A 26,721-nucleotide genomic window follows, 5' to 3' on the forward strand; every position below is an offset into this window, starting at 1 on the left:
TCTGTTATGTATCCTGACCTCACACAGTCAAAAAGCAGTACAATGAAATGAGCACATGTGGAACTAGCAGTGCTAAAGTCTCTTAGCAGTTTAACATGAGTCATGTCTGGCAGCACAATGAATGTCCAGAGTGAGGACTGTCTATTTCTGGGACTTTGGCATGTGATCATGTCCTTTTCCATCACATTCATTTCATTTAATAGTTACTATTTCACCTAAAAGGTTTAGTTAATGTGAGGCAGAAAGAGCTTGAGAGAAGAGTGTATCTATTTCAAAAGAAGAACAGGATTATACAGGTCACATTTGGTCATAGAGTGGGCATACATTATACATACAGACCAAAATGATTATCACCATAATGGTCACTCTTTGAGTAAATTTCCAGTAGGTATTTTGCTTGGTCTTCCATGTCAGGAGGAGATTATGCAAAACTCTGACTCCCCAGCCTATATCTTCAAATTTGATGACACACACTGTCACACACTCCTGTTAAACATGACATTTATAGTTGTAATAACCCTCCTGGCTGTCTGCTTAACAGGTTGGAAGCACATTTCACACAATTTCACAACTTCACACAATAGATATGTTAACATGTATTCTTTTTAATCTTGGTTTATGTTTTTTTGTTTTTCAGGTGGATATGGTCAGACACTGACTGAATCTGAATCAGTGGTCATCAGTCCTGGAGGATCTCACAAACTGACCTGCACAGCCTCTGGGTACACATTCAGTAGCTACTATATAGCTTGGATCAGGCAGGCCCCCGGGAAAGGATTGGAATGGATCGCAATGAAGTACAGCTCAACTAGCTACTACTCTCAGGCTATTCAGGGTCGGTTCACCATCTCGAGAGATGACAGTATTAACCAGGCATATCTGCAGATGAACAGCCTGAAGACTGAAGACACAGCTGTGTATTACTGTGCCAGATACACACAGTGGCAGAGGAGGCTCCAAGGCTGAACAAAAACCCTGCTGCTCATTACACCACATACACAACATTAAACTATGTGTTCATATTACTTATTCACCTTGAGGACAACATTCCTGAAAAAATGCCTTTTGCATTCAATTGACACGTGTGGATACCTATGTTTGATCTGTATTGTCTTAGCTAGCCATGGCCAAAGATTCCCAACACCCGCTCATGCATAAAGTGACCATTTGCTCCTTGTTCTGGCCCCTCTACTGAGAGGGTAACTCACACCTCAGTCCTACTTGATGTCTTAATAGTGAGATAGGCCAACCTCATTATCATACAGTATTGCTCTGTAAATATGTGTTGTGAATAATACATTCATGTTTGGTCTTGAATTAATACTTGTAATGTGGGCAACAGTCTAATCAAGTTTTTATTACAATTGAATGTATCTGTGCATAGTTGTAGACTAAAAATTCCACTGTAGCATAAAGTTATGATATCCACCTGGGCCACACCCATCCACGTCAGACAACAAAGGCTCTGAGGAGTCGGGGGTGGCCCAAGTGAATGATAAAAGTGGAGGCTCTTGTCCTCCGCGAGGTCTTCTTTCTCCTTTTCCATCTCCACTCTCCTCTTGAGCTAGGCCCTAGTGGCTTGGTCTTCTGTCTCTCTCTCCCTCTTCCTTTCCCTCTCTCCCCCTCTTCCTCTCTCTGTCTCCCTTTGTCTTTCTCTCTCTTTCTCTCTGTCCCTTTCCTTTTTTTATCTGGTGTATCTGTAAATTCATAACTTGTTAACTGGTTAAGTTTATCTCTGTGTTTTGATAAGCTTCCTTTGTTCCTTTGGTTGTTACTTTGTTACAGTAGACCATGTGAGTTTACTTGTACATCCAACTGAAGTGATATTGGTTACATTTACCTTTAAGGCTTAATGCCTAATAAATTGTTAATTTGCCTACCAATCGGATAACTTCAATTCTCGTAGTGTGCCATGCCATTCTCCTCCATAGCTGATAAACTAGTTACTTGGTAATTGATTGGTGATACAAATTATTAATCAAATGGAGTCAGATTAACGAGTATGTAACTAGATGTACCGCAGAGCAGTACAAAATATGACCGCCGCCCAGTCCAGCACAATTTTTCCACAAAAATAAATCACGCTGAAAGGCCTATATGATTCTAACTGTCTCACTAAATTGCATTATCCACACTCAATTCTCACTGGTATCTGCTAGACAACAAGTACCAAAACATGATTAGTTCATAGATTTCACATGTAAAATTGATTTTATACAACCCCACCCCCATCTTGCCTGTTCATAATTCTGAGAAATTCTTGAATTGTGTGCATGTGTGCTTGCACACGTTTATGTTTATGTGTGTGGGTGTGTGTGTGTGTGTGTGTGTGCGTGCTTGTGTGTCTGTCTGCGTACAGTATGTGTGTTTGTGCATGTGCATGCATGTGTACATATGTCTACTGTGTGAGTATGTGTCATACGTATGATTACTGTGAATGTATGTGTGTGCGTGTGTATCTGTTTATGCACATGTGTGCACATGGAATGGGTTAACATGACCCCTGGAGGCAAACATACGGAAAAAATTGGTCATCCTAGGCCCTACGGTTCTCAAGATATTCACAGAAAACTATGTCTGCCCTACCCTCCTTTCGGGGGGTCCAGTCCAGCGGGAGGGCTACAGATCAAAACGAAAAACAATGGTTCCATGCTATCCATGTGGGGTTACATGTCCACCAAGTTTTGTGTACCCCGGTCTTTCAGTGTCCCGGGAATCCTTGTTGGTGTACGTCACTAAATGTACACATAAATTATTTTATTGTAAGGCTCCCCATGAACGAAAGTACACAAAACTTGGCATGCATTCGGAGGGTGTCATAATGATCCTACAATTATAATTTCGTGCAGTTTTGACCTTGTCAGCCAGAGATATTGTGATGAAAACACCTAATTTTTTGCTTTTTAATTTTTAACTAGGTGGCGCTATACATATAAGTGGTAATGGGATGGGTTGACATGCCCCCTTAAGACCAACATACATAAAAAAGGTGGACCTCCTAGGCCCTACGGTTCTCGAGATATTCACAGAAAACTGTCTCCGGCCACCTACAGGCCAGTTGGTGTATAGTAACATAAATTAATTTATTGTGTGGCCCCCCATGAACGGAATTCCACAAAACTTGGCGTGCATACAGAGGGTGTCATAATGATCCTACACTTCCAATTTCGTGCAGTTTTGAATATGTTAGGTCACAGATACCTTCAATTACATCACCTCATTTTTACTTTTTTGTGTTTAACTAGGTGGCGCTATACATGAAATGAGTGGTTATGGAATGGATTGACATGGCCCCTTGAGATCAACATACAAAAAAAATGGTCCTCCTAAACCCTACGGTTTTCGAGATATTCACAGAAAACTGTGTCTGCCCTACCCTCCTTTCGGGGGTCCAGTCCAGCGGGGGGGCTACAGATCAAAACGAAAAACGATGGTTCCATGCTATCTATGTGGGGTTACATGCCCACCAAGTTCCGTGTACCCCAGTCTTTCAGTGTCCCGGGAATCATTGACGGAAATTTGGACATGCGAAAAATAATCTGACTAAACCTATATGACCGCCGCTTCGCTGTGCGGTGGTCATAATAAGAGATACCTCCCTGGATACACGTTCTTACCACTCTTACCATTACTATACTGAGCTCTTACCACTATTACACTGAGCTCTTGCCACTACTATACTGAGCTCTTACCACTATTACACAGAGCTCTTACCATTACTATACTGAGCTCTTACTACTACTACACTAAGCTCTTACCACTAAACTGAGTTCTTACCACTGAGCTCTTACCACTATTATACTGAGCTCTTACCACTACTTGGTGAAAACCATTTGCAGTTACTGTACAGTATAATTTTGTCTTATACCCTATATTTAATTTGCGGAAGTTGTCAGTGTGTAGAGACCACAGCGGGCGGTGTTCACCCGCACAGCAAAGATCCAACCAGAGTTACTGTAAAAAGGGAGACTCGTGAAGAGGGAATATGATAATATAAATATATAAATGTACCTAAAGTAGCCAAATTTGAATGATTTTGATTGAGCAGAAATAGGACAAATCATAAAAATGGCAAAAAATATTTCCAACAAACATACACCCACTGACAGTAACATGCCAGAACATGCTCTGTGTTGGCAAATATACAATTACTGTCAGTGTATCTCTGATTCTATCAGGGTATCTCCTCAGTGCTTACCATATGCAAACTGTCCACACCCTCCTCCTCATATAAAGCATGGCTATGTGTCTCAGCCACTATTAGTACAGAGGAACAGCCTCCATCAGTTCAGCTACACACACCATGATCCCTGCAGCTCTGCTTATGCTGTTGGCAGCCTCCAGTGAGTCCTAAAAGTCATTAGGAACTAATTTAGTGATCTGCATTCTGAGTGTTTATGTTTCTACATGTGTCTCTTACAGGTGTGAGGAGTGACGTGGTACTCACTCAGCTGAGTTCCATGATGACACAGCCTGGCCAGAGTTTCAGTCTCACCTGCAAAGTTGCTGGGTATGACCTGACAAGTGGCTGTTGTTGTACATCATGGATACGGCAGCCTGCAGGAAAAGCACCGGAGTGGATTGGATATATATGCGCTTCTGGGAGCACATATTACAGTGATCAACTGAAAAACAAGTTCAGCATCTCCAGAGACACCTCCAGCAGCACTGTGACTCTACAGGCCCAGAATCTACAGGCTGGAGACACAGCTGTGTATTACTGTGCCCGATATCACTGTTGTACAAACTAATGGCAGACCAGTACAAAAACATGGGCTACTTATTCCACAGTCAGCACAAATATTCAGACTTTTAATCTACACACAGTGTCATGCAGGGAAAGGAATGGAATGGTTGGGTAATGTAGATTTTACACACAATAGAGACATTTACAAGACCAGATGTCATTGACAGACATGATTGTGACTGAAGAAAAATGACACATATAGGGGCAGTGTTTCCTCTCACATTAAAAGGTATTAACTCTGGAGTTGAGTGCTTGTAGCAGATGAAAGTGATCTGTACAGTACTGTATTGATGATAATACAATATGTCAACACGACTGGTTTCATACTGTGGAGGGACATTTCAAATTAGTGCAATAACTCTTATAAGTCCTGTACATAATCCTAGATATTACTCCTTGGTATGAGAAACTGACTGGAATTGTTCTTAGTGCACAAATATGCGTAGGCTATGCAAACTAACAACACACTCCGCCCTACTGTGAGGAGAGAAGGTATAAATGTACAGCGTGCATGAGGTCCACTCCATCACACACCATGAGCCGAACATTGGAGCAACTAGTTCTGCTGCTACTAATAGCTGTCTGCTGTAAGTGTGACTAAGTGTGGAACTCCGCATGAACTTTAAACAGAATCTACTTAGTAATGTAAACAATTGTTTTGAAATGTGTCACCAACAGCTGTCAGGTGTGAAACTTAAAGGTTTGTCATGGTCGTCATGTTGAGTGCTTGATCTCATCTGTGTTTTGTGTTTTGTTTTTCTAGATGTCCACATGGAGCAGCTCAACCAGCCAGTTTATCTGAATATCCAGCCCGGTCAAAGCTTGACCATCAACTGTAAAGTCTCCTATTCAGTTACTAGTGATCACACAGCTTGGATTCGACAGCCATCAGGGAAAGCTCTGGAGTGGATCAATGTTATCGGGAGTGATGGTAGCACAGCACATAAAGACTCCCTGAAGAACAAGTTCAGCGTCTCCAGAGACACCTCCAGTAACACAATCACCCTGCGAGGGCAAAACATGCAGCCTGGAGACACAGCTGTGTATTACTGTGCTCGACAGCCACAATGTTAAAATAAGCTATAAGGCTGTACCAAAACCTCCAACACTTAACACACCAAACATGGAAAGTACTTTTCTTTAAATTTACCCCAGTTCTTCTCCACAAGTCTCAATGTAATCAAACAGTTATTTTTCATTAATTAATTTATGTATTTAAGACAGGCATCAAGGAATGTCCAAGCTGCATGCCCTGAAGACACTGTGTATTATTATGCACCGAACTTACTGTGATACAAAGCAATATGATGGCTGTACAAAATATTGGCCTGTCTTAAATTGTAACAGCAAGCGCAAGGATGCATGGATCTCCCATAATGCAGCTGTTAAGTTTAAAGTGCCATTGGTTGCATTCTATCTCATCTGGTTGAACAGAAAAATGAGTAACTCTGTAAATTAACTGACTGGTTTGAAAATATGTTTCCAAAAGTAATAGGACATTAGTGAAAACATTGATATCAATGCTAATATGTTACATTGCAAATTATATAGAATGTATATAAATGTTGAATTAAAGTTACAGTACAATCCATGAGAAAAAAAGGAAAACGTACAAAAAGGAACTTGATGGATGTGCTCCCATACCTCCTGACAGCAGAATCATGGACACTATTGACCACACGGGGGCAGTACACTCACAGGATTTCATGTAATGGGTTGAGTGAGAGTAAACAGAATCATCAAAATATTATAACAATTTATTTTGATGTCTATACAGAGAGAACAGAATGCAATTTTGAGCATAATCATCCCTATATGATGTCACTACAACATTTTATAACATTGTTATAACAACATTTTGATGACTGGCATTTTTACAAAGGACAAAGCATAACCATTGTCTCATATACTGTATCATCATCACCTTATGTGAAGTCAATGTTAAAACAACAAATCTACAAATGATTAAAGTATGTAAAGTCTACTATGTTCATCCACAATCATACACATTTCTTATTTCTGATAGCCTAAATTATATGAGTGGGTATTACTGTATGGGTATAAAAAAGCTGTACCCAAGTGCACCTTCATACTAAAACCCATTCAGACACAGCTTCAGCAGTCCAGATGGGAGTGGCCAATGCAAAACCAAAATCAGCTCTTATATTTCTGTGTGAAGGAAATTAAATAAACAGATTTCTGAGACACAGTGTATTATTCAGCCATGTGTCCAGCACAGCTTCTTTTAGTTGCTCTTTGTCTAACAGATAGGTTTTCCCTTACTCTTGTCTGAGGACTTTTCAATATGTTTGTGATGTGCTCACATGCTATCCATCTTTCATAGGTGCAGTTGGTCAGACACTGACTGAATCAGAGCCAGTAGTCATTAGACCTGGAGGATCTCACAAACTGACCTGCACCACGTCTGGATTCCCATTTAGCAGTTATCCCATGAACTGGATCAGACAAGCTCCAGGGAAAGGCCTGGAGTGGATTGCTTTTATTCACACAGCCAGTTACCCAATCTACTACTCCCAGTCAGTCCAGGGGAGATTCACCATCTCCAGGGATGATTACAGAAGTGAGCTCTACTTACAGATGAGCAGCCTGAAGAGTGAAGACACTGCTGTGTATTACTGTGCTCGGAGGGCACAGTGGAGGAAGGCAGAGGCCAGGCTGTACAAAAACACTTCCTTATTTAGCACATGAGACTTGGTCATGAGACATGAGTGTATGATAAAAATGCCAGAATTTACATATACGTTACTAGTTATCTTGATTATATTCTAGCATTTGTGTCAGCTTTAAATACACATGGCTTTACACAACAAACTCAGACTAAATATTTGTATTTAATTGTAATTGTTTTAATTATGGCACCAGACCTGGGAAGGAATAAAACACAATGGGCTGTATTTTGAGCACCAGCGCAAAATACCGATGCATTTATTTGACATATCGCGCTTTGTAAAGGGAATGACAGATGTCATTCTCATTGGTTTAAAATGATTTTACGCCCCAAACACACCCATATGACTGATTAAAAAACCTAGGAACACCTTGTTGCGCCATGCGCTCCACGTTTGATAACGAAACCCCTCCCAATGTGAACTGGACATCCTACTAAATTTGAATAGACTTTTGATGAGTGACGATGCACTTTAGAATGTCATGATAGGGCCCTAAATGGCAAATATAAAAATGTACATTTTTGTACATTTGTATACAGCCTGCAGGAAAAGCAGTGGAGTGGATGGCACTTATATGCTCTGATGGGAGCACAGCTCACAACGATAAACTGAAAAACAAGTTCAGCATCTCCAGAGACACCTCCAGCAGCACTGTGACTCTACAGGGCCAGAATCTACAGGCTGGAGACACAGCTGTGTATTACTGTAACAGTAGTTCACTGATACAAACATGCCCAATGAACATAACAAAAACTATGGCTGTCTAAACCATGATCGTGTGATTGAAAAATGCACAACTGCTCTAGCATATGGATGCACCAACAGTAGTTTAAGGTATACCACTGGTTTGAAAACATTCATTACTGACACACGCTATATTATGAGGTATTATTTTACCACATCGAGATCAGAATTATTACTGTATCCACATGTCCACAACACAGTGGATCCACCAAGCTCCAAGAAAAGGATCTGAATGGCTTATTTATTACTATTCAGACACACACAAGAGCACAGTCCAGACCGTCCAAGGCAGATACACTGCATCCAAAGACTCTGACAGCATATGACTCAGCTGAAGATTGAGGACACTGCAGTTTATTAGACAGTCACCATGGTTAAACCACTATAGCTAGAATATTAGTTTTAAATGAGTATATAAGTATATATACTCTTTTGATCCCATGAGGGATAAATGGTCTCTGCATTTATCCCAATCCTTGAATTAGTGAAACACACTCAGCACACAGTGAACACACAGTAAGGTGAAGCACACACTAATCCTGGCGCATTGAGCTGCCTGCAACAACAGCGGCGCTCGGGGAGCAGTGAGGGGTTAGGTGCCTTGCTCAAGGGCACTTCAGCCGTGCCTATGGTCGGGGTTCGAACCGGCAACCCTCTGGTTCCAAGTCCGAAGCGCTAACCAGTAGGCCACGCCCCACTCTGCTTACTCTCTCTTAATCGTTTTGGTCTGCTATGCGTATCCGCTTTGTTTTAATGTGCATTTGACTCACACACACACACACACACACACGTCATACATGCATCTTCATACCGAAAGAGAATGAGGAAGGAGACCGGGGGAATTATGCAAAACGCATTTCTCTGTGGTGATATAACATTTGACCCGTTCTACTGACAGATACTGACTTCACAACACAACAGATAACAATGATGTGGGTAATCTTGATTGCAGCCAGTTTGAGTGGTAAGCATGTCCGAAAGATTTTATTTAATAAAGTCTTTGTTTTTGGCAAATATATTTGGTATTTGTTTACTCAATCATATTTTTTCTCTTTTTGAAGTTGTTTATGGTCAGTCTCTGACCTCATCTGGTCCAGTGGTGGAGAGACCTGGAGACTCGGTCACTCTGTCCTGCACTGTGTCTGGATTTTCTATGAGCAGCTACTATATGCACTGGATCCGTCAGAAACCAGGAAAGAGGCTGGAGTGGATCGGATATATTGATACAGGCACTGGCACAACATTTGCCCAGTCTCTCCAGGGCCAGTTCTCCATCACCAAAAACTCAGACAAACTGAACCTACAAGTGAACAGCCTGAAAGCTGAGGACACAGCTGTGTATTACTGTGCTCGAGACCCACAGTCACACATGAGACTGCAGAGCTGCACAAAAACAACTCACAGTTCTGGCCACTTTATTCTGGATCCTCTGTTGATCATTTTAGAGTTTAGACTCTTAGAAGGAAGACTAATCTCAACTCTCTCTTCTCCCCAGCCCCTGACTGACGAAATATTTCCACATACATTTTATTAAAGAACATGGCAACTTTTTGGGAAATTAGCTTATTTTCCATCTATCAGAGTTATATAAGAGGAAACATGTGTTATTATTCAGTCTGACACTGTTAGCTTAGCTTAGCATAATTCACTAAAAATAGGTTACACTAGTTAGCCTATAGTTGAAAGGGAGCTATACTGTAGGCTACCTGGTGTAACCCACTTCCAGCCAATAATGTTAAGATAGGAAAACGGTGTCAGTCAGGGTTAGTGCACACACAGAGAAGAGAAGGGTCTGTATCCACGTATCTTATTCTGGGGAAGAGGGTAAATAAGGTAATATCCAATAGGTGTGCTCTTTTAAAGGCTGTGGGCAGGTGTATCTGCAGATGAACAGCCTAGGTGAAAACACTCCAGTGTATAACTGTGCCTGAAAGGTCACAGTGAGAAAAGTGCTTAGTGAAACAAAATCCCTCAAAGTGAAGAGTGGCACAGAATAAACAACAACGTTGTTTAACTGTCTTATGTCTAACTTGCTGTTGTCGAACTGCAGACTCAGAGCAAGGGAACAATCTATTGGTAAGCTACTCTTCAACACCATATACATAAAGCATCCAGGAATCTCAAATGACTAGTCACATGTATTTAATTAAATGAGGCAATTGAATCACTTGTGGCTTCACTGTATATTGAGATAAGTGCAAATATATTATCACATGAACAAACATATTTCCATGTGTGTATTTCACTAATATATGTAATATATTTTGGATTTGAGTGAAGTAAAACTTAAACATATTCAGTTGGTATTCATATAGGTTACAGTCAAGTTGGATTAGCTATTTTCTAGTACACATTCTCATAGAATTGTCAGACACCAAACAGGACGAGGACCACAAAAGCGTCACGTTCAAAAGTTTATTTAAGGGTTGGGGGTTAAGGGGGTTTCAGGGGTTCCGGGGGGGGGGGGGGGGTACAGGAGTTCCAAGAGTCTGCGTGTGTGTGTTCCCCCAGTAGCCGAACAGCGATGGCAGGAGCTGGATGATCCGGGAAGTCCTGGGGGAAACACACACACAACAGCAATTGAAACGAAGCAGCAGTACAGTCAAGGACTAGGCGGTATTCGTAGAAGAGGGACGGAAGGCAGGTCAAGATTACCGGGGCTGGAGAACACAGAAGTAGTCGAGCGGGTCCGGGATCACAGGCAAAGAGTCAGAGGCGTTTTCCAAAACAGGCAGGTAACTGGTGCTGGTTGCAGACGATCTGACAAGTGTGGACTGAAAAGCAAGGCTTTATATACAGGGCATGATGAGTGGTGAATGCAGTGCAGCTGGTAGGTAACGAGGGTGAGGCAGAGCAGAGCAGAGCAGGAACAGGTGGAGGTCAGACTTCAATCAGCGTGTGTTACCAGGCAGAGAGAGAGCTCATGACAAGAATGCATAATTCAGACATACTATCATGTCAAGGAAGAGCACTTTCTTATTTATATATTGAAGGGTCACATTTTGAATAATTTACAAATAATTTGATTCACCTGGTAAAACTTTAAGAACATATCATTAAGTGTAAAATGTAATAAAAAATGTCAGTCATCAAAAAGTAATGAAATGACCATGCTCCCTTAGCATTTCTCAAGTGCAGACATGTAGGACCCCTAGGGGGCAGTATTTTCCCATATATAACATGCTCACTACATGGAGAGATTCACACACAGCTCCTGCTCTGCATCCAGTTTCTCCTGTGTGCAAACTCTGTCCTCCATATTTCCTTGAAAAACAAACACATCTGATTAGCCATGATTCAAAAGCACAGACTGTAAGGACTCCTTGAAAAACAAGTCCTGTGTCTCCAGAGAAACATTTATGTGATACAAGCTGGTGGCCACTAATACAACATTCTATTCACGCTTCCAAAACACTTTGTAACACTGATACACTTGGTGTAATTGCTGCTATCTATTCAAAAACACAATATGATATGTCTACATTATGACACAGAATTCCATCTGTTATGTATCCTGACCTCACACAGTCAAAAAGCAGTACAATGAAATGAGCACATGTGGAACTACTGTAGCAGTGCTAAAGTCTCTTAGCAGTTTAACATGAGTCATGTCTGGCAGCAAAATGAATGTTCAGATTGAGGACTCTCTATTTCTGGGACTTTGGCATGTGATCATGTCCTTTTCCATCGCATTCATTTCATTTAATAGTTACTATAGTTTCACCTAAAAAGGTTTAGTTAATGTGAAAGAGCTGGAGAGAAGAGTGTATCTATTTCAAAAGAAGAACAGGATTATACAGATCACGTTTGGTCATATAGAGTGGGCATACATTATACATACAGACCAAAATGATTATCACCATAATGGTCACTCTTTGAGTAAATGTCCAGTAGGTATTTTGCTTGGTCTTCCATGTCAGGAGGAGATTATGCAAAACTCTGGCTCCCCAGCCTATATCTTCAAATTTGATGACACACACTGTCACACACTCCTGTTAAACATGACATTTATAGTTGTAATAACCCTCCTGGCTGTCTGCTTAACAGGTTGGGAGCACATTTCACACAATTTCACAACTTCACACCATAGATATGTTAACATGTATTCTTTTTAATCTTGGTTTATGTTTTTTTGTTTTTCAGGTGGATATGGTCAGACACTGACTGAATCTGTATCAGTGGTCATCAGTCCTGAAGGATCTCACAAACTGACCTGCACAGCCACTGGGTTCACATTCAGTAGCTACTGGATAGCTTGGATCAGGCAAACTCCGGAGAAAGGATTGGAATGGATCGCGAGGATGTACGACTCCTCAAATATCTACCACTCTCAGGCTTTTCAGGGTCGGTTCACCATCTCTAGAGACAACAGTAAGAGTCAGGCATATCTGCAGATGAACAGCCTGAAGACTGAAGACACAGCTGTGTATTACTGTGCCAGAGAGTCACAGTGGCAGAGGAGGCTCCAAGGCTAAACAAAAACCCTGATGCTCATTACATGGCCTACCCATTACATTATCAAATTAATCTTACTATGTCTCAAGCCAAGCCAAAATAGGTGGGAACAGTGCCCTCTGAAGTGCAATGTCGGGGGGAAAAGCCTAGAAATGGCATATCCCAGATGAAGTTTATTTGGACAGATAATTTCACCATCTCACCAGAATATTGTTTAATATCAAAGCAGTGTTTTGTTTCCTTTGAGAATCACATAATGATGTTTTGAAACACAAGATAGTGATTGAAATGAACTGCCAAAGAATAAAAAACAGGAAATTACAATTTATGAAGATTGTAATAATCACCGTGGCTTTTGTCAATATAAGGATCTTTCCACTGATTTAGGTATGCAAAGTCCAGGCTTACAATTACTTAATGCAACATGATGTGTATGTAAATCAATTCAGTGTCACTTGCTGTTTGAAGAGTGTTATGGAGTCTGTAACTTCTCAGTGTCCAACAGATTGTAGAGGTTAGAGGCTAATGCCAGATCAACACCTTCACATCACACACACACACACACACACGTCATACATGCATCTTCCTACCGAGGAAGAATGAGGAAGGAGACCGGGGGAATTATGCAAAACGCATTTCTCTGTGGTGATATAACATTTGACCACCCGTTCTACTGACAGATACTGACTTCACAACACAACAGATAACAATGATGTGGGTAATCTTGATTGCAGCCAGTTTGAGTGGTAAGCAGATTTTATTTAATAAAGTCTTTGTTTTTGGCAAATATATTTGGTATTTGTTTACTCAATCATATTTTTCTCTTTCTGAAGTTGTTTATGGCCAGTCTCTGACCTCATCTGGTCCAGAAGTGAAGAGACCTGGAGACTCGGTCACTCTGTCCTGCACTGTGTCTGGATTTTCTATGAGCAGCTACTGGATGCACTGGATCCGTCAGAAACCAGGAAAGGGGCTGGAGTGGATCGGGTATATTGATACAGGCACTGGCACAACATTTGCCCAGTCTCTCCAGGGCCAGTTCTCCATCACCAAAAACTCAGACAAACTGAACCTACAAGTGAACAGCCTGAAAGCTGAGGACACAGCTGTGTATTACTGTGCTCGAGACCCACAGTCACACATGAGACTGCAGAGCTGCACAAAAACAACGGACTGAGTGTGACTGACTGAAACATTCACACCTGAATTTGAACAGTTGAACAAACTTCATGTTGTTTCTTTTTCCATCAACAGAGGGCAGTCTAATCTCATCTACTTCTGTCCATTAGACATTAAGTCACTACACATATTAGGATATCTATCAAAATATTACCCATAATAAGCCAACAATAGAACTCTGTCTCAGTTTGGACTCAACAGAAAAAAACCCTGAAAATTGTATTTCAGGCATTGCAATATAAACTTGTTGTGCTAGTGAATGAATTGGTCATGACAATCATCAGTGGCAAAAATAGAGGACGTATTTATCTATTTGTCAGTCTTAAAAAATATGCAAAGTTTAAGACGAATAGACAGTAGTCTGAAAAAGGGTAAAAGGAGAGGGGAAAATCATACCTGACTGACACTGATATATGTATCTCCCCCTGTGGTTCCTCCCTGATATAAAGCCTGCTGGCGTGGCTGTCACTGTACTCGACTCTGTACATAATGTTTCTTCAAGTCATGATCAAAGATCAGATCACCTCTTCACTATCAACACAAATGAAGGAATAAGTACATAGTGATATATAGAAATATAGATTACAACTACACTGCAACTGTTTGAGTCTGGTTTCTTTTCTCCATACATCATTCAGAACACATCCTTATGTAAAATATTTGTTCCACAAACAGAAAACAACTGGTTCATATGATAAATTGCAAAGCATGGTTCAGAAGAATTCATTTTGAATCGCAGTTGACTCAATACATCAAAGCGACAGAAACAGCTGGAATCTGAATAATTTCAGCACGACATTGAAATTGTAGGATCATTATGACACCCTCTGAATGCATGCCAAGTTTCGTGGACTTTCGTTCATGGGGGGCCTTACAATAAATTAATGTATGTGTACATTTAGTGAACGTAAGGGACCGTTCGTTATTTATAAACGGGGCCACCGGAGGAAAATAGGGGAGGGTCATGTCTTTTTATTCTTTGTTGAGGGGAGGGTCACCCAACTTTTTTTTCTCTAGGAGGGGGGGTCACCCATCTTTTGTATTAATGAAAACAGCAAAAAATCAAAGTGGCTTGTTTGATTGTTGATTTCTGTCGCCATATAACGTTCTCTTTCGTTCCATAGCTCTGTCAACATTGAACAATGAAAATAAGGGAGATTTCCCGGGTTTCTCACGCAAAATATGGAAAATGTCAACATCCGTCCCCACGTTGGAAGGGTTTGAGCAACAAAGTAGCCTACTTTATTCACGCCTAACAGCCTATATCCATTTGGTCAACTTTATCCAGCCCTAAAAAAGCTAAATTTAACTTTGGTTTACTTAGTTTACCGTGTAGCCTAGCCTAACTTTAAACAGTGTGCATGCTTATAAAGCATACTTGTGCTTCATTCATCCACACATCCAGCTCCTAACGTTTTGACAAGCATTTCTACCAATTCACCTTGTTCCTGCCCATCTCTAGCTTTGCTGTCTCCATCCTTTCTGTTTTTGTTGTTTGCAAAAAAATATATAGTAGGCCCTATTTATTGGTAACCAGCAACAAGTGCAATTTGTTAATCGCTGTCATTCTCTCTCCTGCCAACAAAAATGTGTTACGTTCCAAGTAGTGCGTAATTCTGCTTCATACAGTTGAACAAATACATTGGTCATATAAATAGCCAGTTTATGGTGTACAGTGTAGAGTTGGTAAGTTATGGTAGGCCAACTTGGAGTGAATATACAGGGGGATTTCTTTGGCTCTTAGCCTGGCAGGTGCGCACATAGACATAGCCTATGGCCGAACACTGCAAGCACCAATGAATTGTGCTCTCACGACAACCACGTCGTTAACTTAAATAGGCCTACTGTAGGTTATCACTCTGAGTTCGCATTTAAGCAAGCAAAACGATGATTTGAATACGTCTGTTTCTCTGGAAGGGCAAGGGGTAACAACAGGACAACACACAGGCCAGAATGCAGGACTAATGTTAGGAGAGTATTACAGTAATATGGGATATTCTACGGGAAAATATTAAAACGGCAAGACAGCGGGGAAAAGTTAAAATGATAGGCCTAAACCCGGAAAAATTTGGCATGTTAGGTATTTTTCGGTCCCTGTGATTATTTGTGAAATTGTGCAAACGGCATTTTCAAGTCATTTGAGAAAGAAGGAGTGTAGTCAAGCTCCCAAATTGACGCTCGTCTGAGAAATTGAGTTTTGGACAATGTTCAGCTTCGGCAGCTTTACAATGACTGAGGAAGCCTAGAGACGAGTCCATAGCAACAAGTTCATGTGTTGAATTTGTTATTACCCAGTGTGCTTTGTGGAATGGTCTCAATGTTTTATTGTTTTATTTCATGTGAATACTTACTAGAGGAGTAACTTATTTCAAGTAGGTATGCAGTTGCAGGAAGTGTGCATTTAGTTTCCATGCTTATTGTGTTTCCACAACAATGTTAGTGAGTAAATCTACTATCTTGGTGAAGTGTGATGTGTAAGATCAGAAAGCAGAGGGTGAGTTTAGAACGATTGCTTAAGTCGATGTCTTTTCATAGCGCTTTACAGCGTGGGCGGAAGATATCGACAATTGGCCGGGGAGGGTCATGTCTTTTTAAAAAAGACTGCTGGAGGGTCGTTGAAAATTTTCTTGCAGGCTGGGGAGGGTCATGCAACTTTTGATTGAAGCACTCAAAATCCCTCCGGTGACCCCGTTTATAATTAACGAACGGTCCCTAAACCAACAGTTTTCTGTGAATATCTTGAGAACCGTAGGGCCTATAGGATGACCAATTTTTTGTGCATGTTTGCCTCCAGGGGTCATGTTAACCCATTTCATATGCACACATGTGCATAAACAGATATTCACACTCACACATACATTCACACTAGTCATACGTATGACACACACACACAAACATAAAGATATACATGCACACAATTCAAGAATTTCTCAGAATTATGAACAGGCAAGATGGTGGTGGGGTTATATAAAATGTATTTTACATGTGAAATCTATGAACTAATCATGTTTTGGTACTTGTTGTCTAGCACAGTGGTTCTCAACCTTTTTTCAGTGATGTACCCCCTTGTGAAATATTTTTTCAGCCAAGTACCCCCTAACCAGCGCAAAGTATTTTTAGTTGAGAAAAAAAAAGACTTAAAACAGACTTAAAACCACCCTGGTATGGGGGGACTCTGGGTTTTTAGGATAATGAAATTGAATAGCCTACTGAAATATAAAATTCATTTTATGAACTTTTATTTTCCTGAAATATTATTAAATAATTGTTTTAAAAGTATTTTTGCATGGTTTCTACTTTTTAAATATATGTATATTTTAAAATCTCACGTACCCCCTGGAGTGCCTTCACATACCCCCAGGGCTAAGCGTACCCCCATTTGAGAACCACTGGTCTAGCAGATACCAGTGAGAATTGAGTGTGCATAATGCAATTCAGTGAGACAGTTAGAATCATATATGCCTTTCACCTTTTGTTTTTAGCCAGCAGCCAGACCAGCAGATACCCTGACTTTGCTGAAATACTGAAGCTAAGCAGGCTTAGTTAGTACTTGGATAAGAAACCTCCTTGGAAGAGTACTGTAGGTCCCTGCTGGAAGTGGTGTTGGTGGCTGGCCAGTAGGTGGCACTCTTCCCTGTGGCCAAAAGCCACCAAACAAATATCAATCCCAATGTCCTATTGCAGTGACAGGCACGCTGTACTGCAGGAGATGTTTTCCTTTGCATGAATGTTAAATTGAGGTCCTGACTCACTTTGGTTGTTAAAGATCCCATGGCACTTATCGCAAAGAGTAAGTGGTTCCCTGATTTGCTTTATTTATGTACACATACATAAAGACACACACACATGCACACACACATAAAAACACACACACACACACACACAAAGACATGTAAACACACATACACTACACATGCACACACACATACATGCCCCCCCACACACACACACAAAACACATATACACAAAAACAACCACACACACTGCACACACTCAATTACAAACACACAAAAAAGGAACAAAGTAGGAAATGAACACAATTTGACAAGCGTGACTTATTATGACCGCCGCGCAGCGAAGCATCGTTTTTCGTTTTGATCTGTAGCCCCCCCGCTGGACTGGACCCCCCGAAAGGAGGGTAGGGCAGACACAGTTTTCTGTGAATATCTCGAAAACCGTAGGGTTTAGGAGGACCATTTTTTTTTGTATGTTGATCTCAAGGGGCCATGTCAACCCATTCCATAACCACTCATTTCATGTATAGCGCCACCTAGTTAAACACAAAAAAGTAAAAATGAGGTGTTGTAATTGAAGGTATCTGTGACCTAACATAGTCAAAACTGCACGAAATTGGAAGTGTAGGATCATTATGACACCCTCTGTATGCACGCCAAGTTTTGTGGAATTCCGTTCATGGGGGGCCACACAATAAATTAATTTATGTTACTATACACCAACTGGCCTGTAGGTGGCCGGAGACAGTTTTCTGTGAATATCTCGAGAACCGTAGGGCCTAGGAGGTCCACCTTTTTTTATGTATGTTGGTCTTAAGGGGGCATGTCACCCCATCCCATTACCACTTATTTCATGTATAGCACCACCTAGTTAAAAATTAAAAAGCAAAAAATTAGGTGTTTTCATCACAATATCTCTGGCTGACAAGGTCAAAACTGCACGAAATTAAAAGTGTAGGATCATTATGACACCCTCCGAATGCATGCCAAGTTTTGTGTACTTTCGTTCATGGGGGGCCTTACAATAAAATAATTTATGTGTACATTTAGTGACGTACACCAACAAGGATTCCCGGGACACTGAAAGACCAGGGTACACAAAACTTGGTGGGCATGTACCCCCACATGGATAGCATGGAACCGTCATTTTTCGTTTTGATCTGTAGCCCCCCCGCTGGACTGGATCCCCCGAAAGGAGGGTAGGGCAGACACAGTTCTCTGTGAATATCTTGAGAACTGTAGGGCCTAGGATGACCATTTTTTTCCGTATGTTTGATTCCAGGGGTCATGTTAACCCATTTCATGTGCACACATGTGCACAAACAGATACACACACAGTCACACATACATTCACAGTAATGTCACTGGCACAAACACAAGCACGCACGCACACACACACGCACACACACACACACATAACACAAACAATCAAGAATTTCTCAGAATTATAAACAGGCAAGATGGAGGTGGGGTTGTATAAAATGAATTTTACATGTGAAATCTATGAACTAATCATGTTTTGGTACTTGTTGTCTAGCAGATACCAGTGAGAATTGAGTGTGGATAATGCAATTTAGTGAGACAGTTAGAATCATATAGGCCTTTCAGCGTGATTTCTTTTTGTGGAAAAAATGTGCTGGACTGGGCGGCGGTCATATTTTGTACCGCTCTGCGGTACATCTAGTTACATTCGCTCTAATCTAGGAATAATGCTATAGGACGCCTCCACCTGCCGATTAATTCAGGCGGTTCCTCAACATAATATGTAGGCCTACTAGTCTGAAAGAAGGTCAGAGGCACTAGGCCTACATGCTGATCTGTATTGCGATACTCACCAGCGTGTTAAACAGTCTAGCAAATTCCTATGCTCCAGAGGGTCAAGCTGCGCTAGGTTTCCACGACCAATCTAGACCATCGCTTGCAAACTGCCCACCACTGTATAATACTTGGTCAGTTCATCTAGCTTGCCATCTCTCAGTTGATTTAGTTTCTACAGCGGCGATAACCAGTCCTAGCAATTCATTATGCTAACACCGTTACCTAGACTGCTACTCTGGTCAATAAGTACAATAGAAAAGCTATGCGGATCAGAACATAACAATTTATTTGTCAGGTACAAGTTACTCATCCAAACATTTAAGTACATCTAAATGAATAATGTGAAAGTTAAGATGATTAGGATATCATACGAAACAATCAGAAAATGAACATACCCAGCTCAGAGGATGATGGCTACACACCAAAGTGGTGCGGGAGTTCTGGCTACAGAAAGGCTCCTAGAATAATGTGTGAACTTCCCTTAAATAGGCTACCTAGTTTGTGATAGATAGGGATCACATGGTGAGTTGTTGATGAGACAGACCATTGTTGTAGTGAGAGGGAATCAATCAATACATGACAAGGTATACATTTGATTACATTTCCCGTTCCTAATTAACTGTTCCTGTGAACATGTGACAAGCATGTGACAGTAGGTCCACAATAGGCCCACACTTAGTAGCTGATCAAAGTCCACATATGATTGAAAGGATTATCATCAGCCTGGGAATTAGGATCCTTACAAGAGTGTACTGTACATACTGTACATTCAGACCAAAATGACTATCACCGTAATGGTCACTCTTTGAGTACAACATGTCCAGTAGGCATTTTAATCGGTCTTCCATGTCAGGAGGAGCTTATGCAAAACTCTGACTCCCCAGCCTATATCTTCAGATATGACACACACTGTCACACACTCCTGTTAGACATGACATTTATAGTTGTATCAACCCTCCTGGCTGCCTGCTTAACAGGTTGGGAGCACATTTCTCACAATTTATAGAAGTTGTTAACGCACTATATTTACTCTTTTTAATCTTAGTTTATGTTTTTTTGTTTTTCAGGTGGACATGGTCAGACACTGACTGAATCTGAACCAGTGGTCATCAGTCCTGGAGGATCTCACAAACTGACCTGCACAGCCTCTGGGTACACATTCAGTAGCTACTGGATAGCTTGGATTAGACAGGCTCCCGGGAAAGGATTGGAATGGATCGCAATCCAGCACGGCTCAACTAGCTACTACTCTCAGGCTTTTCAGGGTCGGTTCACCATCTCTAGAGATGACAGTATTAACCAGGCATATCTGCAGATGAACAGCCTGAAGACTGAAGACACAGCTGTGTATTACTGTGCCAGAGAGTCACAGTGGCAGAAGAGGCTCCAAGGCTGAACAAAAACTCTGCTGCTCATTACACCACATACCCGGCATTAAACTAAGTGTTCATATATTATCTAATTCTAAGTGTTTACTTATTCACCTTAAGGACATTACATTCCTGAAAAAAAGTCATACATAAATGATGTTGTGTTTATGTATTGTTGTTGTTTGTCAGGTAGCAACACCGCTGCTCCACCTTGCCCACAATATCAGTTGATATCAGTTATCATTTCCTATCATTTTGTGATATCATCCAAAAACAAATCACTGCATTGTCTTTTAAGAGTGTTAGAAGATACTGAAACCCCCTCATAAACGTTGTGCTACCATGAAGGAGGCCGGGGTTGCATATTATGGAGAGTCTATCCATGCCAGTCTATGAGAACAGCTTCTGTTCAAGTGCTTTAGGCTTCTGAATAAGATGTTGTGGAATGAATAGTCATCATATTAAAAAAGCCCTTAAGGGATGGGCTGCTGGTCCAGCCTGTTAGGTCTAAAACGTGGATAGCGTAAGTATTTCATCTTTGAGGACTTTTCCACCCTCCGCAGAGGATACATGTTTCATAAATTACACTGAGCTCTTACCACTATATACTGAGTTCTTACCACTACTACACTGAGCTCTTACCACTATTACACTGAGCTCTTACCACTACTACATTGAGCTCTTACCACTATTACACAGTTACAGTATAATTTTGTCTTATACCCTATCTTTAATTTGCGGAAGTTGTCAGTGTGTAGAGACCACATTGTTCACCCTCACAACAAAGATCCAACCAGAGTTACTGTGAAAAAGGAGGCTGGTGAAGAGGGAATGTACAGCATAGCATTTAAGGCTTGCTAAATATGATAATATAATTATATAAATGTGATTTCTCCTGAGTAATCTTTGCCACTACCTAAAGAAGCCAAATTTGAATGATTTTGATAAAGTAGAAACAGGACAAATAAAAACAAACATAAAAATGACAAAAAATATTTCCAACAAACACACGCACTGACAGTAACATGCCAGAACATGCTCTGTGTTGGCAAATATACAATTACTGTCAATGTATCTCTGATTCTATCAGGGTATCTCCTCAGTGCTTACCATATGCAAACTGTCCACACCCTCCTCCTCATATAAAGCATGGCTATGTGTCTCAGCCACTATCAGTACAGAGGAACAGCCTCCATCAGTTCAGCTACGCAAACCATGATCCCTGCAGCTCTGCTTATGCTGTTGGCAGCCTCCAGTGAGTAAGTCATTAGGAACTATTTTAGTGATCTGCATTCTGAGTGTTTATGTTTCTACATGTGTCTCTTACAGGTGTGAGGAGTGATGTGGTACTCACTCAGCCGAGTTCCATGATGACACAGCCTGGCCAGAGTTTCAGTCTCACCTGCAAAGTTGCTGGGTATGACCTGACAAGTACCTGTTGTTGTACATCATGGATACGGCAGCCAGCAGGAAAAGCACCGGAGTGGATTGGATACATATGTTACGATGGGAACACATATTACAGTGATCAACTGAAAAACAAGTTCAGCATCTCCAGAGACACCTCCAGCAGCACTGTGACTCTACAGGCCCAGAATCTACAGGCTGGAGACACAGCTGTGTATTACTGTGCCCGATATCACTGTTGTACAAACTAATGGCAGACCAGTACAAAAACATGACCTACTTATTCCACAGTCAGCACAAATATTCAGACTTTTAATCTACACACAGTGTCATGCAGGGAAAGGAATGGAATGGTTGGGTAATGTAGATTTTACACACAATAGAGACATTTACAAGACCAGATGTCATTGACAGACATGATTGTGACTGAAGAAAAATGACACATATAGGGGCAGTGTTTCCTCTCACATTAAAAGGTATTAACTCTGGAGTTGAGTGCTTGTAGCAGATGAAAGTGATCTGTACAGTACTGTATTCAAATTAGTGCAATAACTCTTATAAGTCCTGTACATAATCCTAGATATTACTCCTTGGTATGAGAAACTGACTGGAATTGTTCTTAGTGCACAAATATGCGTAGGCTATGCAAACTAATAACACACTCCGCCCTACTGTGAGGAGAGAAGGTATAAATGTACAGCGTGCATGAGGTCCACTCCATCACACACCATGAGCCGAACATTGGAGCATCTAGTTCTGCTGCTACTAATAGCTGTCTGCTGTAAGTGTGACTAAGTGTGGAACTCCGCATGAACTTTAAACAGAATCTACTTAGTAATGTAAACAATTGTTTTGAAATGTGTCACCAACAGCTGTCAGGTGTGAAACTTAAAGGTTTGTCATGGTCGTCATGTTGAGTGCTTGATCTCATCTGTGTTTTGTGTTTTGTTTTTCTAGATGTCCACATGGAGCAGCTCAACCAGCCAGTTTCTCTGAATATCCAGCCCGGTCAAAGCTTGACCATCAACTGTAAAGTCTCCTATTCAGTTACTAGCTATGGCACAGCTTGGATTCGACAGCCATCAGGAAAAGCTCTGGAGTGGATCAATATTATCTGGAGTGGTGGTAGCACAGCACATAAAGACTCCCTGAAGAACAAGTTCAGCGTCTCCAGAGACACCTCCAGTAACACAATCACCCTGCGAGGGCAAAGCATGCAGCCTGGAGACACAGCTGTGTATTACTGTGCTCGACAGCCACAATGTTAAAATAAGCTATAAGGCTGTACCAAAACCTCCAACACTTGACAAACCAAACATGGAAAATATTTTTCTTTAAATTTACCCCAGTTCTTCTCCACAAGTCTCAATGTAATCACACAGTTATTTTTAATTAATTAATTTATGTATTTAAGACAGGCATCAAGGAATGTCCAAGCTGCATGCCCAAGTTTTTAATAAAAAGCTACACTTTGATAAACTTTGAAATTTACAGGCTGAAGACACTGTGTATTATTATGCACTGAACTTACTGTGATACAAAGCAATATGATGGCTATACAAAATATTGGCCATTTGATCTCATCTGGTTGAACAGAAAAATTAGTAATTCTGTAAATTAACTGATTGGTTTGAAAATATGTTTCCAAAAGTAATAGGACATTAGTGAACACATTGATATCAATGCTAATATGTTACATTGCAAATTATATAGAATGTATATAAATGTTGAATTAAAGTTAGTATCCATGAGAAAAAAAGGAAAACGTACAAAAAGGAACTTGATGGATGTGCTCCCATACCTCCTGACAGCAGAATCATGGACACTATTGACCACACGGGGGCAGTACACTCACAGGATTTCATGTAATGGGTTGAGTGAGAGTAAACAGAATCATCAAAATATTATAACAATTTATTTTGATGTCTATACAGAGAGAACAGAATGCAATTTTGAGCATAATCATCTCTATATGATGTCACTACAACATTTTATAACATTGTTATAACAACATTTTGATGACTGGCATTTTTACAAAGGACAAAGCATAACCATTGTCTCATATACTGTATCATCATCACCTTATGTGAAGTCAATGTTAAAACAACAAATCTACAAATGATTAAAGTATGTAAAGTCTACTATGTTCATCCACAATCATACACATTTCTTATTTCTGATAGCCTAAATGTATCTTGCAGTTCCAATTATATGAGTGGGTATTACTGTATGGGTATAAAAAAGCTGTACCCAAGTGCACCTTCATACTAAAACCCATTCAGACACAGCTTCAGTAGTCCAGATGGGAGTGGCCAATGCAAAACCAAAATCAGCTCTTATATATCTGTGTGACGGAAATTAAATAAACAGATTTCTGAGACACAGTGTATTATTCAGCCATGTGTCCAGCACAGCTTCTTTTAGTTGCTCTTTGTCTAACAGATAGGTTTTCCCTTACTCTTGTCTGAGGACTTTTCAATATGTCTGTGATGTGCTCACCTGCTATCCATCTTTCATAGGTGCAGTTGGTCAGACACTGACTGAATCAGAGCCAGTAGTCATTAGACCTGGAGGATCTCACAAACTGACCTGCACCACGTCTGGATTCCCATTTAGCAGTTATCCCATGAACTGGATCAGACAAGCTCCAGGGAAAGGCCTGGAGTGGATTGCTTTTATTCACACAGCCAGTTACCCAATCTACTACTCCCAGTCAGTCCAGGGGAGATTCACCATCTCCAGGGATGATTACAGAAGTGAGCTCTACTTACAGATGAGCAGCCTGAAGAGTGAAGACACTGCTGTGTATTACTGTGCTCGGAGGGCACAGTGGAGGAATGCAGAGGCCAGGCTGTACAAAAACACTTCCTTATTTAGCACATGAGACTTGGTCATGAGACATGAGCGTATGATAAAAATGCCAGAATTTACATATACGTTACTAGTTATCTTGATTATATTCTAGCATTTGTGTCAGCTTTAAATACACATGGCTTTACACACCAAACTCAGACTAAATATTTGTATTTAATTGTAATTGTTTTAATTATGGCACCAGACCTGGGAAGGAATAAAACACAATGGGCTGTATTTTGGGCACCAGCGCAAAATACCGATGCATTTATTTGACATATCGCGCTTTGTAAAGGGAATGACAGATGTCATTCTCATTGGTTTAAAATGATTTTACGCCCCAAACACACCCATATGACTGATTAAAAAACCTAGGAACACCTTGTTGCGCCATGCGCTCCACGTTTGATAACGAAACCCCTCCCAATGTGAACTGGACATCCTACTAAATTTGAATAGACTTTTGATGAGTGACGATGCACTTTAGAATGTCATGATAGGGCCCTAAATGGCAAATATAAAAATGTACATTTTTGTACATTTGTATACAGCCTGCAGGAAAAGCAGTGGAGTGGATGGCACTTATATGCTCTGATGGGAGCACAGCTCACAACGATAAACTGAAAAACAAGTTCAGCATCTCCAGAGACACCTCCAGCAGCACTGTGACTCTACAGGGCCAGAATCTACAGGCTGGAGACACAGCTGTGTATTACTGTAACAGTAGTTCACTGATACAAACATGCCCAATGAACATAACAAAAACTATGGCTGTCTAAACCATGATCGTGTGATTGAAAAATGCACAACTGCTCTAGCATATGGATGCACCAACAGTAGTTTAAGGTATACCACTGGTTTGAAAACATTCATTACTGACACACGCTATATTATGAGGTATTATTTTACCACATCGAGATCAGAATTATTACTGTATCCACATGTCCACAACACAGTGGATCCACCAAGCTCCAAGAAAAGGATCTGAATGGCTTATTTATTACTATTCAGACACACACAAGAGCACAGTCCAGACCGTCCAAGGCAGATACACTGCATCCAAAGACTCTGACAGCATATGACTCAGCTGAAGATTGAGGACACTGCAGTTTATTAGACAGTCACCATGGTTAAACCACTATAGCTAGAATATTAGTTTTAAATGAGTATATAAGTATATATACTCTTTTGATCCCATGAGGGATAAATGGTCTCTGCATTTATCCCAATCCTTGAATTAGTGAAACACACTCAGCACACAGTGAACACACAGTAAGGTGAAGCACACACTAATCCTGGCGCATTGAGCTGCCTGCAACAACAGCGGCGCTCGGGGAGCAGTGAGGGGTTAGGTGCCTTGCTCAAGGGCACTTCAGCCGTGCCTATGGTCGGGGTTCGAACCGGCAACCCTCTGGTTCCAAGTCCGAAGCGCTAACCAGTAGGCCACGCCCCACTCTGCTTACTCTCTCTTAATCGTTTTGGTCTGCTATGCGTATCCGCTTTGTTTTAATGTGCATTTGACTCACACACACACACACACACACACGTCATACATGCATCTTCATACCGAAAGAGAATGAGGAAGGAGACCGGGGGAATTATGCAAAACGCATTTCTCTGTGGTGATATAACATTTGACCCGTTCTACTGACAGATACTGACTTCACAACACAACAGATAACAATGATGTGGGTAATCTTGATTGCAGCCAGTTTGAGTGGTAA

At 40.9% G+C, this 26,721-nt stretch overlaps 1 protein-coding gene and 1 gene segment (V, D, J or C); both read left to right on the forward strand.

Annotated features, from left to right (window-relative positions):
* LOC121704901 overlaps positions 1-26,721 on the forward strand; it is a 589,105-nt gene that overhangs the window by 262,149 nt on the left and 300,235 nt on the right. The gene's annotated exons all lie outside the window — the stretch shown is intronic.
* On the forward strand, positions 4,247-4,766 carry LOC121704703. The segment is given in 2 exon segments: positions 4,247-4,343; positions 4,423-4,766. Coding segments are annotated over 2 exon segments (369 nt in total).

The sequence above is a fragment of the Alosa sapidissima genome, chromosome 3 (assembly GCF_018492685.1).
Source record: "Alosa sapidissima isolate fAloSap1 chromosome 3, fAloSap1.pri, whole genome shotgun sequence".
Lineage (NCBI taxonomy): Eukaryota > Metazoa > Chordata > Actinopteri > Clupeiformes > Clupeidae > Alosa > Alosa sapidissima.